General features: G+C 45.4%; 1 protein-coding gene across 1 annotated transcript in view; it reads left to right on the forward strand.

Moving 5' to 3' along the window:
* LOC144146847 (uncharacterized) overlaps nucleotides 1-12,435 on the forward strand; it is a 30,101-nt gene extending 17,666 nt beyond the window's left edge. The window contains exons 4-5 of the mRNA XM_077678787.1: nucleotides 4,710-6,179; nucleotides 11,982-12,435. Coding sequence (XP_077534913.1) covers nucleotides 4,710-6,179; nucleotides 11,982-12,001 — 1,490 coding nt within the window. The 3' untranslated portion in view covers nucleotides 12,002-12,435. The remainder of the gene's footprint in view (nucleotides 1-4,709; nucleotides 6,180-11,981) is intronic.
* Nucleotides 12,436-16,940: the final 4,505 nt, after the last annotated feature.

The following is a 16,940-nucleotide window of genomic DNA, read 5'->3' on the forward strand; positions in this document are numbered from 1 at the left end:
GTAGGGTTAAACGCGATATGAACTTGGTTATTACACATCTCGAGCAACAGCAATCTCCCGACGTTTCGCTTTATTTGCCGCATTATTCGCCTCTTGGCTTGGGCCTTGCTGGAGTGTTCACGTGGTCGACCGCGTTTAGCCAGTGCAGAAATTTGCTGTACACCCGATGTGTACAAACTCCGCCCATCATGCTTTCCGAAGTTCTGTTGGCCCGTCAAAATCTCGCTTTACCTTACAGGTTCTTTCGTTTAGCTGAAAGTGCGTGCGATTTTTAGTCCATCCTCAGCTCACAAGGCCTCGTCGTTTTTCGGCCTATGTGGTGCAATATTATTCCGCGATAGTAGCAATTGCTTACATTTTGGCCTGTTTGTCTGTATTTCCTGTCTCTCGAATCAGCCAGAAAAAAATTGCACCCAGTGGTTTAGCACCCAAGCGAATCCAACATTAGTGCAGCTTCGCTTATCTATCCCGTGTTCGTTCGAAGTGTGTCAGGGTGTTTTCTTACACAGACGTCGACCACCGCAATAACTATCTCATCACGTGGTCTTGTAACCGCCTAACTGAATAGTTCGAGGTAAATAGCTGATAGCTTCGGCGCACGTTAAAGACCCTCAGATGGTCAAATTTAACCAGAAGCCCTCCATACGGTGCGATTCATCGGCTGTGTAGCGTCGGCGATGCAAACCTCATAATCAATCAATTAGTAGCTGATAGATTTGGGGTCGGAACATGCCACGTTTTCCATTCCAAATTTGTTTGGTTGCGGGATCTGTTTATCTCAATTAATGTCCCAGGGGCGCTATTCCAGAAGGCCCGAGTTTCGCCTACTCCTGAGCTTACAGCTGCTTGGGTTATGAAAGGAGTGATAGTGGAGCATTCGATACACCTCGAGCAAAACCGCCGGAATCGCGCCCAGCACGCCTGGCATATTCAGCGCGCTGTATTGGGGCCGCTTACGTTGATAAAGTACAGCCTGTGCTACCTTTCACGTGCAGCACCCTCTTAAATCGCTCTGGAATACTTGATTGTGGGGTTTAACGCGCCGACGCAACGCAGGCGATGAGGCGCGCCGTAGTGGAGGGCTCCGGATTAATTTTGACCGCCTGGGGATCTTTATCGTGCGCCGAAATCTCGTACACTCGGGCGTTTTTGCTTTTCGCCTCCATCAGAAAAGCGGCCGCCGCGGCCGGGAATCGAACCCGCGACCTTGTGCTCAGCAGCGCAACGCCTTAGCCACTGAGCCACCGCGGCGGGTGCTCTGGAATACTCATTCCCCGGCACAAACTAGATAGCCCCACTGCTACTTTAAAATCCTCAGCGTGTCTGGTTGCCACGCCCGGTTAGGGGTGGTCCGTTTTTCTCGGTGTTCTGTTCTTCCACTGAATTGTGCTTTGCAACGTGGCCTGAGGGCAGTCCCAGTGCAGCTCTGCGCAAGCGCAAACGAAGTAACCAAAGGGGTCCACTGTAGCGAATTGAACGCGCCCTGCTCCCGACCATCCAATATGACTTTAGTTTACAGCTTGCTTGGGTGTGCACGGCGGGCGGTTATAAGAAATCATCCCGTGTCAATTGAAGAGCGTTTTTGGGCATTGACGAGTGCGTTTTAGACGTTGAATTTTTGTCATTTGTCATCGACTGTGTTTTCACGGAGTATGAATAAGGCTCCCGTGGTAAAATAGTGTCGTCTTGGCCTCTCCTATCGGCTTGTACAATAGTGAAGTCCAGTTCGGACCGAACACCCCCGCGACTGTGGCACCGTTGGCTGACGGTGGCCTGGGGACTTCATTTTTGTTTTGTTCTAAGTTCTTGTCGCTGCTAGGGGGCATTAAGTGACGACTTATTGGCTACAACGCTACGCCCCCCAAAGTGGATGCCATGGCTGGGTGTGGCTTCGGTTTTTACGCCGCGCCCACGAAGGGGCTGGATGTGTTTGACTTACAGTAGAACTCGGAGGAAACTCGGGCATGGTTTTGCACGGCCGAGTTGAACTCGGGACGCCCGTGGTGGCCGCTGTTGCGGCGTGGTTTATATTTATGGTCTCCGTAGCACGCATATTTCTACCCCGACAGGTCTTTTACACGAAATAGGAATTTCGATCCGGTTTCTTTCTCTCGAAAAGTGCTTTGCGTTGGTTGTGCAGTCGTTTGGCGACAGACCCCCGTTTGCGATGACTTAGAGGATGCTGTAGCTCCATGACCGTCGAGGGGCAAGTGTAGTGTGCGCTGCAGTTTTAAGCGGCGGGCAGGTTTTACAGAAGCATTGGTGGCGACCGCTCCATCGACCGCCACCAGTCGACTGTCAGCCGGTGTGTGCGCAATATAATCAGTCGAGACGTGTTTTGCAGACGTCGCCTTTCGTTTAGGTGGTTCGGCGGACATGGCTTCCGCAGGTTCCTGCCGCGCGTCTACCCGTCTGCAGCCCGAGTGTGTGCTTCAGTTATCGGGGACTTGAACTTGAAGCACAGCAGTTTCGAACAAAGGCTTGCATGACCATGCGTTTTGTTTATCATCAGCGCGGCGGACTGACTCCCTCGAGGGGTCGCGTAGCGCGCATTTCTTGTGAAAACGTTACTGGCAGGATAGCTTATACGTATTACATATGCTGTCTAGGAGACAGTCGACGCACCGATAGTCGGTTGAGGTGGTTTATTCGCACGGGTGAAGGCGATAGGAACGCAGGTCCAAGCGTTGAGATAACCCAGCTCTTTTCTAGCGTATGCAACTGATGGGGTTCATCTTCTTCCCCTGGCACGTCTTCGGCGCATATCCCCGTGTTTGGATTGGACATAATCCCGCCTTCCTCTTCCACATGGTTGATGCTGGTACGGCGCATACCCCGATAGCTTGATGGCATGTTGCATCTTTTCATTATCCTGTCTACAATACAATCAACGGCGCGTGCCTATTGCGAGAGGCAATCTTTACACATTTTAGCAGGTTTTGTTCAGCGTCACCGTCGTATGGTCGGAAGCAGAGCATGGAAAGCGAGTAAAGGGGAAAGCTAAGAATTAAATCAACCACGTGGCGCCTGGGGGAGGGTAAGCGGGAGTATGAAGGGGACGAAGGACGAGAGGGTTGTGAGGGGATTGAACTCTATGAAAAGAAAACGACTTTGGAGCGCTTCCTTAAACAAGAGCGGTGAAGAGCAAAATGAAATAAGGCAAAGAAATATGAAAAGTTGCTGTCCTTGTTGCTATTCCTTCCTTCGTAACACATGGCCACTTGGGGGATGGGCCCGAAATTTGGATCTTTGAAGAACTAAGGGGCAGGTTCTCAAAATTCGTAACACTATGGATTCAAACAGTACCACTTGTAGAATAGTGCATGCAGCGTGAATCCTGAACGTGATGTCACGGGAGTAGGACAGCTGCACACCACCCTTACAGAACCCCGATTCTAGGGAGGCTGTGGCGTGTTCCATTCTGCTTGCACACTAAGACGAACAAATGAAAGAGAAGAAACTGACTCAAACACGCAACAGCAGAAAAAAAAGCCGTTAAAAGTAATCCGTAGTAAAAGAAAAAGAAACGAAAGCGAGGAAAAAGGCGCAAGTACAATAAATTAAATAAGAAGTTGCTAATACGTTTCACCAGGGTTTCGCCTTAAAAGCACGTACGCAGACTGAACCGCGCCGAGCAAATTTTGTGTCGAAAAGCGGAGGGTTGCGATAGCGTAATACGAGCAGCAACTGTTTTGAATGTGGTGCGCTTTCATCACCCGCTTCCTTTTTTTGCCAGTCGGCCATAGTCACGTGATTGCACTGTGTGCCACCAACGGCAGAAACTACTTCTTAGGATGAAAAATTCCAAACAAAAAGCTCTAATGAACGCATAGAATAAAAAATAAAATGAACTTTGTAGTGAAATACCGATAAATAAAGTGAAAGTACAATAAAATGAAGTAGTTGGATTTTCTTGCCCCCAGTAGCCACCAGGGCAGCAGCGGAGCGAGAGAAAGCACTGAAAGATGCGCCACGCCCCAGAGGCTCATCCTTGGTGCACGCTGCCCTGTACCGATTACGTCACCTCAATAATCGAAAATAGCATTAATCACATTTTAGTGCGTTTGGACCCTGCCCTGAAATATTATCATGAGCTTATTATTATCACCAGAGCTCCGCCTTGCCCGAGTTTCGCTCAAACTCGGGCCTTCTGGAATAGCACCCCAGCACACTTTCTTTCAAGCCTACTGCGCTTGTGATACAAATGGTCATACTGCAAACACGATTATTGAAAAAACTTTGCTTGAAAAGAGATTTGTTCAATCAATTTACCGCAGAAGCTTTGCGGAATAGAAATTGTTGCTCTTGATCCAGTTTTTCTTGCGTGAGCATGTATGACCAGTGAGAAATGTTTTTGGGTTACGCGGAGCTTTTGAAATAAGCACATGGCCGAGAAGCGCGCGGAACAAAAAATTAGCGAAAATTTTTGAAGATCGCCTCGTTGGACTCTGAAGGCTTGTCCAAATCCATTTTTAAATAAGGAGACATTTTAGTTTCTTATAACAAGCTATGTTTTTTCGCTATAAAGAAATAGTAACAACGAAAATCATAATACTAAAACCAAAATAACATTACTTTGAAAATACGGAGAATTCAGAGTGAAAAAGCTCTAATAGCTGTTGGTAGACATTTGACGTAAGCACCTCCTTACAGTCTAACAGAGGATATCGTAGAAACATCTGAAATGTACACTTTTTTTTTGTTCGCAGGTTCCGGACAGGGGATCCTGTTGAACTGTGTCATCGTTGCCATCAATCAGTACTTCGACAAGCGCCGTGGGGTTGCACTGGGCATCAACCTAGCCGGTGCTCCTGCAGCGTCATTCCTCTTCCCTAAAATATTCGACCTTCTGTTAGGAGAATATGGTTTCCGGGGAACACTAGCTATAACTGGAGCCCTTCTACTTAACATCGTCGCCATCAGCCTACTATTCAGAAAACCACCATGGGAAGAACGGGAAGCAATCAATGCAGACGTTAAAGCACGAGAACATGATGCGATGCTACGCCTGGTGATCAATGACTGCCCGGCAAAAGGAGAAAACGCAGAGTCAAAAGAGAGAGTGTCAACTGACAGTCGGAAAGGATCCATTGTGGTCAGCGTACCTGGGTCTCCCGCAAGTTGCAGAACAAAAGTTCTGTGTGTAGCGGAGAAAGACCAGCTCAGGTCTTGCAGACTAACCGTTGAGAGTGAGTTAAGCGACAGATTCCGAAGCAGTGAATATATCGGCACCGACCATCAACAGGCGTTAACAAAAGAGGAAGAAATCAACCTCGCCCGCTCGAGGCGAGGTACACTCTTAAGTGTAGCAGGGTCGTTGCTCGAAGAGGAAAAAGCCATGGCCAGTTCTAGGCGAGGAACAGTTATTAGCCTTACGAAGCCAGCGCCAGTGGTGGGCGATATAGACCTCAGAAAAATGGCTTTGTTACAAGAAGCAGCTGAACGACTGACAAGATCCAATGTGGCTGCTAGCAACTACAACCACGAAACGGCTTCCCTAGCAAGCAGTTACGTCAGTGAAGGAAGATGTAGGCTTCACAGCGAGCGGAGTCTCAGTGAACAGCCAACCGATAATGCAGAAAATCAAATCAAGGGCTCGAGGCGAGGCACTCTCGTAAGCATCGGCACACGATGTCATTTGGAGTTTCCAGACAAGCCACACGAGCCTCTTCGTCTGGTGATTCCAGAAGAACCGCATAGATCGGCGCTACAGAGCGCCAAGCATGTTCTCTCGCTGCCGCGGTTTTACGTTCATATGATCAGCTACTTTTTATTCTCCTTTTATCTGGACACCTTCCTCGGCATTGTCGTCGACTACGCCACCGACGTGGGCATCAGCAGCGAAAGCGCCGTGTTGGTGCTGACCTTTTTCTCTGCAGCTGATGCCGTGGGTCGCCTGTTCGTGCCCCTTCTCACAGACTACAAAATAGTGTCTCCACTAAGCCTGATGAGTGCGTCGTATCTTCTAATGGCTGTAATCGGTCAGACTATGCCGTACGCGAAAAACATGGTGCTATTCTGGACGGCGATGATCACGCTCGGACTGCCCGTTGGCTACATAATGGTTGCCGCATCGGAGGCCATAGCGACCGAGGTGGGAGTTCCCAGCATGCCCATTGCTTTTGGGATTGTATGCGGACTCTCGGCTGTCGGATCATTCCTGAGGCCTGCCGTCATTGGTGAGTTCACTGCGCACTTGATTTTACTTTAGCCTAACTTCACCATTGACTTATAATTATTTGCAACCCTGGTCGTGTGAAGGCATAACGTTTGCAGCAACACGGCAAACGAGCAGGATCTGTCTGCGGTGTGACTGAAGATAAAGATAAGGAGGGGGCATGAAAGTTATTACTTGACTGTACCAATGTCGCCATATAACAAACGTCATGTGGCTGCCTCACTATCGAGGAAAAGAAAGGTTGTAAGGCGTGCAATGTGTTGTTCAAAAATTATTGAGGACCAATATAATGCACTTTGCGACACTTTAACTTTGATATATCAAGCCGTATGGGCCTAGGGAAAGCATAAAAGAAGAAAAAACGTCTTTCCGTTGCGCGCACAAACAGGCGGCGAATTAACATTGACCCATGTTCCAACGATTGGGAATGAGCTAAACGTGTAATATTTGCATCTAGTGCACCGGTTCAATATTCGCATTAACTTAACCGATTTAAGGGAAGCTTCCAGCTTAACTGACAGTTTCTTAACACCTCTTTCTTGCGCCCTTCAGGGACCCGGTGGTTATCTGACTGCCGCGGACTGCACTATATACGGCGTCTCGTAATGTTTTGTCCGCAGCCGAATGGCGCACGCTTCTTAGCTGGCAGTCCACGGGAGGAAATATCACATGACAATACAGAAATATTTTATAGCAAAATAGAAAAACCCGTGCCCGGAATAACTGAAAAAAAAATAAATTCCCGTCAAGAGAATATATGAAGGGTTTGAATTTTAATTGACATTCATTTCTCTGAAAAACAAAGGAGGACAAACCCAACGCGCTAAGTCGTGGCACAAGATTTGGTGAATCTTGTTGCTCGGACACATTCAACTTAACGGTTATTGATGCAGCAGATGGGATCACAAAGATGACTGAATCGTCAAACAAATTGTGGAACAATTTTATGAGTCACAAAGTAAAAGCTTTTGTGAGGTGAAGATAAATGCCTGGCGAAACGTTACTTCTTTAAAAGTATCAGATGTAAAGGGTTTTGGCCGAGTAGGTCGAGTTCTGTTGATTTACTTTTCAGGCACGGGTGACGACTGTCCAGGAATGATCTTCCTCACAAAGAAGGCGTCTTTCTCATGCTGTGACAAACGATAGGCACTTTTTAAAGCGAAAGCTTTCTAAGTTGGGCCTATGGCGTGTTCTCACAAAAACTAATACCTTTCCTAATGACCGGTTGGTCGACGGAAAAGTTGTGATGAGATCTCCGTACAAACGGCGGGAGCATGAAGCCAGGCTTCCAGGGTGACAAGCGATTACTTGAATATCGCTAGAAAGGAACAGTTCTAGATAAGATAATACACGCATCGACCATGAAGAATGAGTGCAATGCTATACCTTTATCCCTTTATCTCATAAACCACGACAGTTCGACCATCCGTAGATGCGTTCACTAAGTTCTCAAAAAACCGCCGCATGAGTTCATTCTTCGTTTGCGATTTGAGTCTTTGAAGGTTTGCCGATCGATTGGCGCACTTTCAGCGAACGTTGGACGCACTTTTGACTCAGTTTTGATGTGAGAGGGCTTTCCTGCTTCTATCAACTTTCTTTACGAAGGAATAGAAAGGTGTTACCGCGCAGTCTTGGGTGCACAAAAAAATCTTCCTAGGAGCACTTAAGTCTGCTCACGTGATTTGAAGATGGAAAGGCTCCAGATACTTCTCAACGACTCCTTGCATAGAAATCGTATTTGCGTCTTTTCTATCGCTTTCGTTCCTTCGTCTTTTGGTTCGAACAAATTTAAAACGCGGTCTGGTGAAACTAGCAACAGCATTTCCAGAATAGGTTTTGTGTCGCTGGTGCACACCCGCTTTACTCACGTGCCGTCATGTTACCTCGACACGCCACGTGCACTGCTATACGTTCGCTTCTACCACCCAAACCGTGTGCTGATAGCGCAGCTGCAAAGCACAGGGACTGCTACTGTGGACACCCTGTTTAAAATCCTACATGAAATCAAATGAGTTCTTTTATTTACTGGCATTCTCTGTATCGGGCAACAAATACAACAAAGCCAACAACGATTGCTTTACGCAAAATGGGGCACTTAAGGCTTTCGCCCTAATAAATCACAATTTTGCTTCCTCTTGTTATCGGCAATTAAGGTTTATGGATGTTGACGCTCTCGACATCTTCCAGTTGTGCTACCACTTGTCGCGAAGGAAGTGTTTCAAGAGCCCACTAAGATTTCCTGGCCACCAGAAATGTCTGTGAGCAACGCTTAGGCCATTCAGGTGTTTAGGCAAAATCCACTTATTCGGAGGCATTATTTTCAAGGGCTCAATGATTTTTTATTCGCCGTTTTTTTCATGGCCTGGCCGACGATGAAAGCTGCATAGAAGCAGCTTCACGAGCCCGTCAGCCTCTATCTTGGGCTGCGTAGCAGACCGGAATATCCATTCTGTACATTTTCTACAGCATTCAACACGAAACACAGCAAAGTATCGCAGTCCTATAGCAGAACAAAAATATGCAAAGGAAAAACATATGTGCACATTAAAAACTAAACAATGAAACGACGATTTCATTCTCAAAATGCGACTGCGCGACAGGACAGACATGTTTGTTCTGAAAGAAAATGATGAAGCACACACTAAAACCAACTTCGTTAAATACAAATACTGTCGGTCTGCAAACATGCACTAGTAAAGAAAAAGTGATAAAAAAGGGTACCCCTGTGAACTACTGCATACGACTGTAACAAGCCCTTCAAGAAAAATGTTTAAATGCAGCAAAGTATTAACCGAAGTGAGATGCATAATGCATTACAACGTTACGCGTAGAAAAAAAAAGTAATAGTTATTTAGAATCAGGTTATTTAGGTGGTCAGCTTATTTAGCTTTAAGTATACCTATTAGATATTGCTGCGGAATTCTGCAGGACCATTTACGATTTTTGGAGAATGCAAGGAAGAGCGGAGTAATATCTTCAAAGTCTCCTCTTTTGAGCGCGTAGGAGCGTGTTTCTTTTAAAAGTTATTGCAAGTCGGACTTTTTCTGCTCTGACTACTTGTTTATTATTTCATTAAGCTTTTCGGTGATCACCTCAATTGCAGCGCCTGCCTCCTCAAACGCATTTAGCAAGTTTCCTGTGGCGTGCAGTCAACGAGTTATTAACTCCAGCCTTTCCCCCAGCTTTGCATCAAATGCCGACGTTCCCGTGCCTCTAGTTGCTGATGTTCGGCAACAGTACGTCTCCATGATTTCCGAATAGCTTCGCCTTACCTTTTGCTGGTAGTTCCTGAGCCAGAAAAGCCACTTCCCAGATTGTAAGCCTAGTCCCTGTCTACGCTTTTCGTATAACGGCCATTGTTGGGGTTGGACTTACTGCAAGAAAATCCCAAGTGAGTGTCTGCTGTAGGTTGCATTATCGGAGGTAAAGCATACGTGATGCACCTTCTCAGTAAATAATCGCGCAGCTCGAACGGTAGGCAGGGACGACGACCGGAGAGGCGAAGCGGTGGTAAAATAATGATACGTAGAGGACTTAGCAAAGAGAGCTACTAGGAGGAAAAGTTGTACAAAAGCGGCGGGAAGTCGTCAGAAAAGCCCATTTTCTAAATTAAGGGGCAGCAGTTAGCGCGGCATGATATCCAGGTGTCTAAAATCGAGAGACAAGGTGCAGTGTTCCGTAATACTGTAAATGATAAATTGTTGCCCACAGGCCGGGAGCATAGTATTAGGAAATCGCCCAGCGCCGAGTGACCAGAGCTCAAGACCAACCACTTTATTTCCGTGAAAACGTCCTGCGTTTTTTCGAAGCTAGATAACTCGTAATGAACCCCCGTTCTGATTACATTTCCTTCTTTCTTCCCACCGTTGGTCGCTTGGTTTTCATTTTAACACTGAGTGCCCAGTCACCCAGCAAAGAATTTCACCGAGTGAAGTCAAGCGGAACTTCGCAAGAAAACGCCGCGCCTGTCAATACTTCGCTCTCCAAAGTGTAACGTAACGTAACCTAAGCTAACCGAAAGAGTTAAAAGTGATCATTTAGGACGCCGGCTAAAGAAGAGGAACACTGCAGTTGGCGCAGTTAAAATGAAACGGCTCGGTGCCGGTACTTTATGCTAGACGTATCCGCGTCTTTGCTTCCCCTGCTACAAAGATTCCGCGCAAGCGAAACGTCTGACACTCGCGTGGACACGACAACGTGACCGCTAAGTACTGCTTGTACCTCCTAGGTTGGAGCACCAATTTATTCGGCGCGAAAAGTTAGACCCGATGAAATACGTGTGCACTTGCATAACTAGTGCCTTGTAGATTTATTCGCCGCTGGTTTTTAGTAAACCTGGAGTCGCCGTAGCGACAACGGCCTAAATCGTGTAATGCAGCGATTGGCGGATGTAACGCTGCAATAGCGAGTGCAGGCTAACAAGGCCCCTCTAATGCGAAAAAAAAAACAGCGTTATTCTTCTGATACCAAGTGCTATTATCTTGTCTGAATATTTATCCCAGACTTGGTGTTGCAAACTTACCACCAAAAAGCTGTTGAATAATTCATTCACATAAAGCGATGTACGTGCAAAGCTTGAACACGTTTTTTTTTGTTAAGCGGCACCGACTATTTCACGGCCCCGGAACTCGTATTCGACATTGTTAGGTGTCAGAACAGAGCATGTAAGCACATGCAGACATGTAAATTGCAATATGTTCTTGGTAACACCAGCAAACTAACTATAAAAGGCCTTTTGAACTTTTTTACGACCATAGTACACGCTGTTGGTGTGCTGCCTGCAACGGCGAAAGCCCGAGAGACAACGAACCAAGATACATTTATCGCAGAGAGAACTTGCATTTCCTTCCGAGAAACACTCTACTTTTATCGTATGAGATAAGATACAGCTGGGAAAAAAGACGAAGCGCACACTATACGCGTGCCTTCATGACCTGCTGACCAAATCACGAAGAGGTATTTGTGTCTTTTCACCGATTCCGAATTTTACCCACCCGTATCATTGGGGGTCAAGCAGATGAAACCGACGGTAGTGCTCACCGGGCAACAAGGAACAGATACAAAAATTGCCGTGTTGCGCAACAAATAATGTGATCGTTTCATTTTTCTTAGCCAGTCTTCGGTGGAGTTTGATTCAAATATGCCTATTTACGCCCGCGTAGACCTAAATAATTCCGGCTTTTTTATTACTAAGAAAACCTTCTGTTTCTTATCGTTTCAACACTTTAAGAATCTCACGGCCTAAAACAAAATTTTGTGGCTTTGTATGCATTTTGTTCCTACCCCCTTCGCAGTGTTTTAGGTACTGAGCTGAGCCAATTCTATGACAGCTGGGTAAACTCAGTTCTGGAACCGAATGATTTGAGACGCCCATTCGACACGAGCATTTGATTTATAAGGCGTCAACGGATGTTAGATGGTTTTGTGCCGTGCACCACTTTTACCTTTTTTACGACTTTTGCCTCACACGGGTCTCTACGATTCGTGTCCCCAGACGTGTATACGCACCCGATAAAAGCTCCAACGCTGGCACAAAAAAATTGAATTGCGAAATTGTTGCAAGCAGTGTCAATGTCATGTGTTTTTTTATGTATTGCGACAGAAACGAGTGCTATGTAAAATATCCCGCTGAAAAATTCTCGAAATGAGGTAAATGAGGAACCTTAGGGGCAGGCGCCATTCGAAAGCCCATGCGATTTCAGTGAGGCATAAAAAAATTCGTGCAATATATATATATATATATGTATATATATATATATATATATACATATATATATATATATATTCCCTTTCTACTCCACAGGTTTCTACCGAGACACGTAGGGGTCTTACGACGGCCTCTTCCGGCTAATGGGTGGCATGGTGTTTCTGGCTTACCTCCTCACCACCGGACTTTGGATCTTGCAAATAAGGAGAAGAAAGAAGTCGCCCAATGTCGAAAACGCCTGAGACAACAGCGTTGTGTTTTGTGAAAGAAGTGCTGCCTTCATCAGAGCTTGCTTGCTCTCGTAAAGTGACGAGCCCTGCGTCTGCGTAAATGTGTAGAGGGAGCAAGTACACAGAAAAAGACTCACCTCAAGCTCCGCGATTTAAACACGGGGACAGTACGTGTAAAATAGGAGCGACGGGTGATAACATCTGTTTCATGGATATGATTACATTGTTAAGATTGAACCCCTTATACTTCGATAACTGTTTGCTAGCAGATGGTGACGGATGACTGATCAAGTTAGTTTGCAAGCAATATGTGGCGCGAAACTTCCAGAGCGGTCATTTTTACTGCATAATCCCTGCACGAAAATGGCGGGGTAGCCAAACACGGACAGGGTAATTTAGAAAATTCCCCAACGTATTCTTTCAAATCCTGTGTTGTTGCACAAAATACTCTGCACTTGCTTCACTACTCATAGCGCGTTGTTTGTGGGATTTGACACTCTATCTCGGTATGGCCCCTTATTTTACAAGAAAGAGTCTTTTTCATGGTTCTCGTGGCCGTAAATACTGTTTCTTGACCTTAAGTCGCGTGTATTTCTGTGGTAATCCAGAAACAAGAAGTCATGATTAAAGAATAAAGTTTGACATTTAAATAATTACATAATTTCGAACGCTTTACAAAACGCTATGTTGGGTACCTCCATCAATTGGAGGACGCCATTCTTTGGCACATATTTGGCGCAGAGGAGGAGAAGGAGAAAAACTTTATTGTGAGCGTGGTCATGGAGGAGTGGCTCTTCAGTCCAGGAGACCATGGGCCGACCTTGCTGTCTCAGCCCTGGACACCAAGGAGTTGCTGTGCATCCAAGCCGACGCTGGTCGTCAGGTTCTCCCACAGCTCAGGGAGGGGAAGGGAAGTGGGTAAAGGTGGGAGGGCTGGGTTGCGTTTGCATTCCAAGATCATGTGCGTATCAGGCGACATGCCTTGTTACAGAAAGTAAGTACTTGGCGCCGCTACTTATACCACCAGTTGGTAATCGCATCGTTTTTCTGGAATGAAAGGATTTAATTGCTTATTGCAATGCCACTAAACCAAGTGTTGCATTACGTCAATTTATTGTTGATTTTAATGATTTCCTGCCTTTTAGGTTATGAAATTTTGCAGTGTTCTTTATTTCTAAGCGATGTAAATAAATGCTGCCAATGCCTCATCTTTTTACTTTTCTTGCTATTTTTGTTACCAAAGCTAGCTATTCTTGTATAGTTATCATGTGGTTCTTTGAGTGGAAAGAAAAAATTATTCTATGCATGTATATATACGTTACCAAAAAACAAAAATAAATGTTTTGTAACAAATATAAATGCGTGTGTGTGTCTGCATAAATCCTGTTTCTTTCCTAAGTTTTCCAAGTGTTTATTTTTCACATACAAAAGCCCAAATTTTCATTTTTTTATTTGTAAGTGCTCCTGACGTCTAGCGTTTATTCGTATGTTCCAAAAATCCCCATGATAACGAGGTACGTGCATGCCGAGGGACTCAGTCTTAACAGTATTGGTGTGACGGATACAATTGTGTTACCCACTAGTTTAATGCTCCTCAAAGCTTGTAGATAACACAAATATGTGAAGGGTAAAGGTAACTCCATCTAAAATTGTCAGATCGGTGCTGATTATTGCGCCTAAACGCAATAGACACCACAGAAAGTTTAAGAAAACGCTCGGTCACAAGCATCCCATTGTTTTAGGTTTGAGGGCATCTCACGCAGTATTCTTAAGTTGTGGGTTCCAGCCCAATCTTAGGTGCCTATTTTGCTGCATTTTCTTTCTTTCCTGCCATATTACAATTTTTGTGTGCTAAGGAAAAAACGTTACGATGTAGCGAAAAAAAAGGTGGTGAGAAGGTCCAAGTGTGATGCTAGTTATAAAAATGAATTGCTAATACGCTCGTAATGCGTGGTAAAACCAATTGAAAGATTCCAGAGACTCAGTTTTTTGAAATCAGCTTGGAATCCGCCGCTGCTTAGGGATATTGCATGAGGCCATGCTACGTGGCCACGTTACTGCTTATTATTATCTTTCCAATTCCTGGAATACTTCAATAGTGAGCAGTCCACAACTCTGAATGGAGACTTCGAGGTTCCCGGGGTCTGCACACCTTAGGCACTGCGCTTCGAAATTTGTATCAATGACGTCCCATTTAATATGCTTAAAATAAGGCCTATGAGCTAGCGATTGCATGTTTACCCCTTCCACCGTCGGCCTGAAGGCGACACCGCTCTTCCATTTGATCGGGACATACCAGCGTCATGGTGCCACCAATTGCGAATTGCACCAATCCTTGAGAAATGCAAAATACCACTATCCTTATCACAAAGCGCCGTAGCTCAGTTACCCATGATGCATTTCTGTGCGTCATCCTACAAATGCCTGCAGAGTTAACTTGCACCATCGCTATCGCAGACGTACACGTATGAACCTTTGCGTCCGCTTTATGCACGCTCGACTAGTTACGCCGCAATGAAAAACTTGAATCTACTGTCAACGCAGAAACTAGCCTGCGCAAGGTTTCACAACACAGAATGAAGTTCGCGGCACCACTCTTGTATGCCTCCAAAGCAATATAGACAAATTAGAATCTACATATGTTGGTGTATAGCCCCCGCTTCATTTCTTCCTAGCACGCGATGGGCATCAGCATCAACACAATAGAACCTGTGCATCGTACATTTTCTTTAGTCACGCTGCATGACAACTCGTCTTTGCCTGCTTTGTACATTACTAGCGGGAGTCAAACACTATCTGTGAAAATGGCTACACACACATCATGAAACATCACCGATAACAGCGCTTATCATGCCATGTATTAAGAAAATCAATGCGGTGTTCATTCCTCCCCAAGCAAGGATTAATCAACACGGCCCATACACTGACGCGATGATTGCGGAAACTTCTAGGAGGAAAATTAAACACATTTTGCAGTACCTACGTGTGTAACAAATTTATTCATTCATGATACCTGTAGGGCAAAAGACATTAGAGATGGGGACGTTGTTGAACATGATCCAATAGGTCGATAAAAAAGAGAAATGAAGCAAAATGCAGTATTCCAGCTATAGACATATCATTGAATAAATACACACGTGGACATAAAAAGCAAACAATGCAATGGTCCTCTTTATACATTGTCATCGAAAACAGTCTTAAGGTCGTAGTAATTACTTGCAGACACAGTGTAAAAAGAAAGACGCTTTATTCACGACTAGTCACGACGGAAAAGAGGGAAAAAAATGTGTGTATCAAATCTCATTTTAATTTTTTGGGGTCTGATCTATGCGGCCGGACCGGTGATGCAGCGCAGGGATCAATTACTTGTGCAGTGCGCGTTCATTAACGTTGTTATTATTCTTACTGTTTATAAATATGCCCTCAGCTTTTGGTGCTCCTTAGCAGTTGTTAATTATGTTTTAAAACAAAGCTTTCTGGATCTCACTGATGGCGTACGTCGCGTCAAAAGCGTACTGCAGGAAAGCCAACTTTCTCTGATGATGATGACCGCGGATGAAGTGAAAGAAAAAAAAACGCATCCCGTGGTCGGAATCTAACCTGGTTCCTCGCGTAATGGAGCCGGCGTCTATCCGATTGCGCCTATCCGGCATTGTAGAAAAAGTTTCCATTTAAAGAAGGGTGCACGAGCGTGCGAAATTAGACGGGAAATTACGCACCCACTTGCATAACGACGACGATGTTGAAGGTGAAGCTCTTCTAAATCAAACAGCCACGGGTCAAGTTCAGCGCCACACGATAAAAATGAAAAATTGCATGTAAGGCGAAGTCGAAGCTCAGCAACCGAAGTCCAAACCGTCTGCGAGTCTGAGTCGAAACTCAAACGACAACCAAAGAATACCCTATGAGAAAGCTTCGTTCAACCATTGTCGTCGTTCGATGGAGGGTTTCATAATTTTTTATATATGTTAAGCCCCCCAGGGCCTCAGGCCTATTTCTAAATAAAGTCGTTCATTCATTCATATATGTTAAGCTCCTTTTTGTATTGCCGGTGTTATCATTTTTGAAGATTTTCTGCAATTATCTGCCGCCATTTTTGTGATTGCCACAATATATCAAAGCGAAAAATTCGAGAAGACTACTTAGGTGTTTTGAAGTTTATTTGAACGCCTGAAACTTCTTGTCTCCCCTTCGCATTGCCGAAGGGCACTGTAAGAGGCCGTTTGAGATACTTGGGTTTCTGATGGGTTCTATCTGTCTACCGCGCGTAGGCCACTGTTTGTTCCGCCGAATAATAGAAGAGGGAATGATAATTATGGATCTCGGTGCTTGGCTGTTCACTCGTTAGCCTGCATTCTTCCGCCCTCTCCATCTAAGGTGTGCCCACGTGGAAGGCCACCTTACGCTACTGCCGAGGTCATGCACGCGGTATTGAACGCATCATGCTATACAACGCTTCCCATGGAGCCTTTTTGTTGTTACAGACACCAACGCCTACTTTAATGCCGATGCCAGCACGGAACCCACTTCTTTTTGCTGAAAGAACCTACGTGCTACGTGTCATCAAGTGTTGTGATTTTGTTGAGGCCAGATTGGCCAGATATCACGCTCAGCCTTAAGAATTGATGGTGTCGCCTTGCTAACGCCTGATTCATAAAAAATTTATCATTTAATTATGATAAAAAAACAGGAATACGCCAGATTTTTGGGAGAACAAGCAGAAGTGACGCCAGTACAGTCCAGCTGCTGGAACTAGTACGACGATGCCCACGTAACCGCTTGGCCAGTCCTAATCTGACGCCTTGGGCCTAACAAAGCACCTATT

The sequence above is a fragment of the Haemaphysalis longicornis genome, unplaced genomic scaffold (assembly GCF_048455015.1).
Source record: "Haemaphysalis longicornis isolate Haplotype H1 unplaced genomic scaffold, Haemaphysalis longicornis Haplotype H1 scaffold_7, whole genome shotgun sequence".
Lineage (NCBI taxonomy): Eukaryota > Metazoa > Arthropoda > Arachnida > Ixodida > Ixodidae > Haemaphysalis > Haemaphysalis longicornis.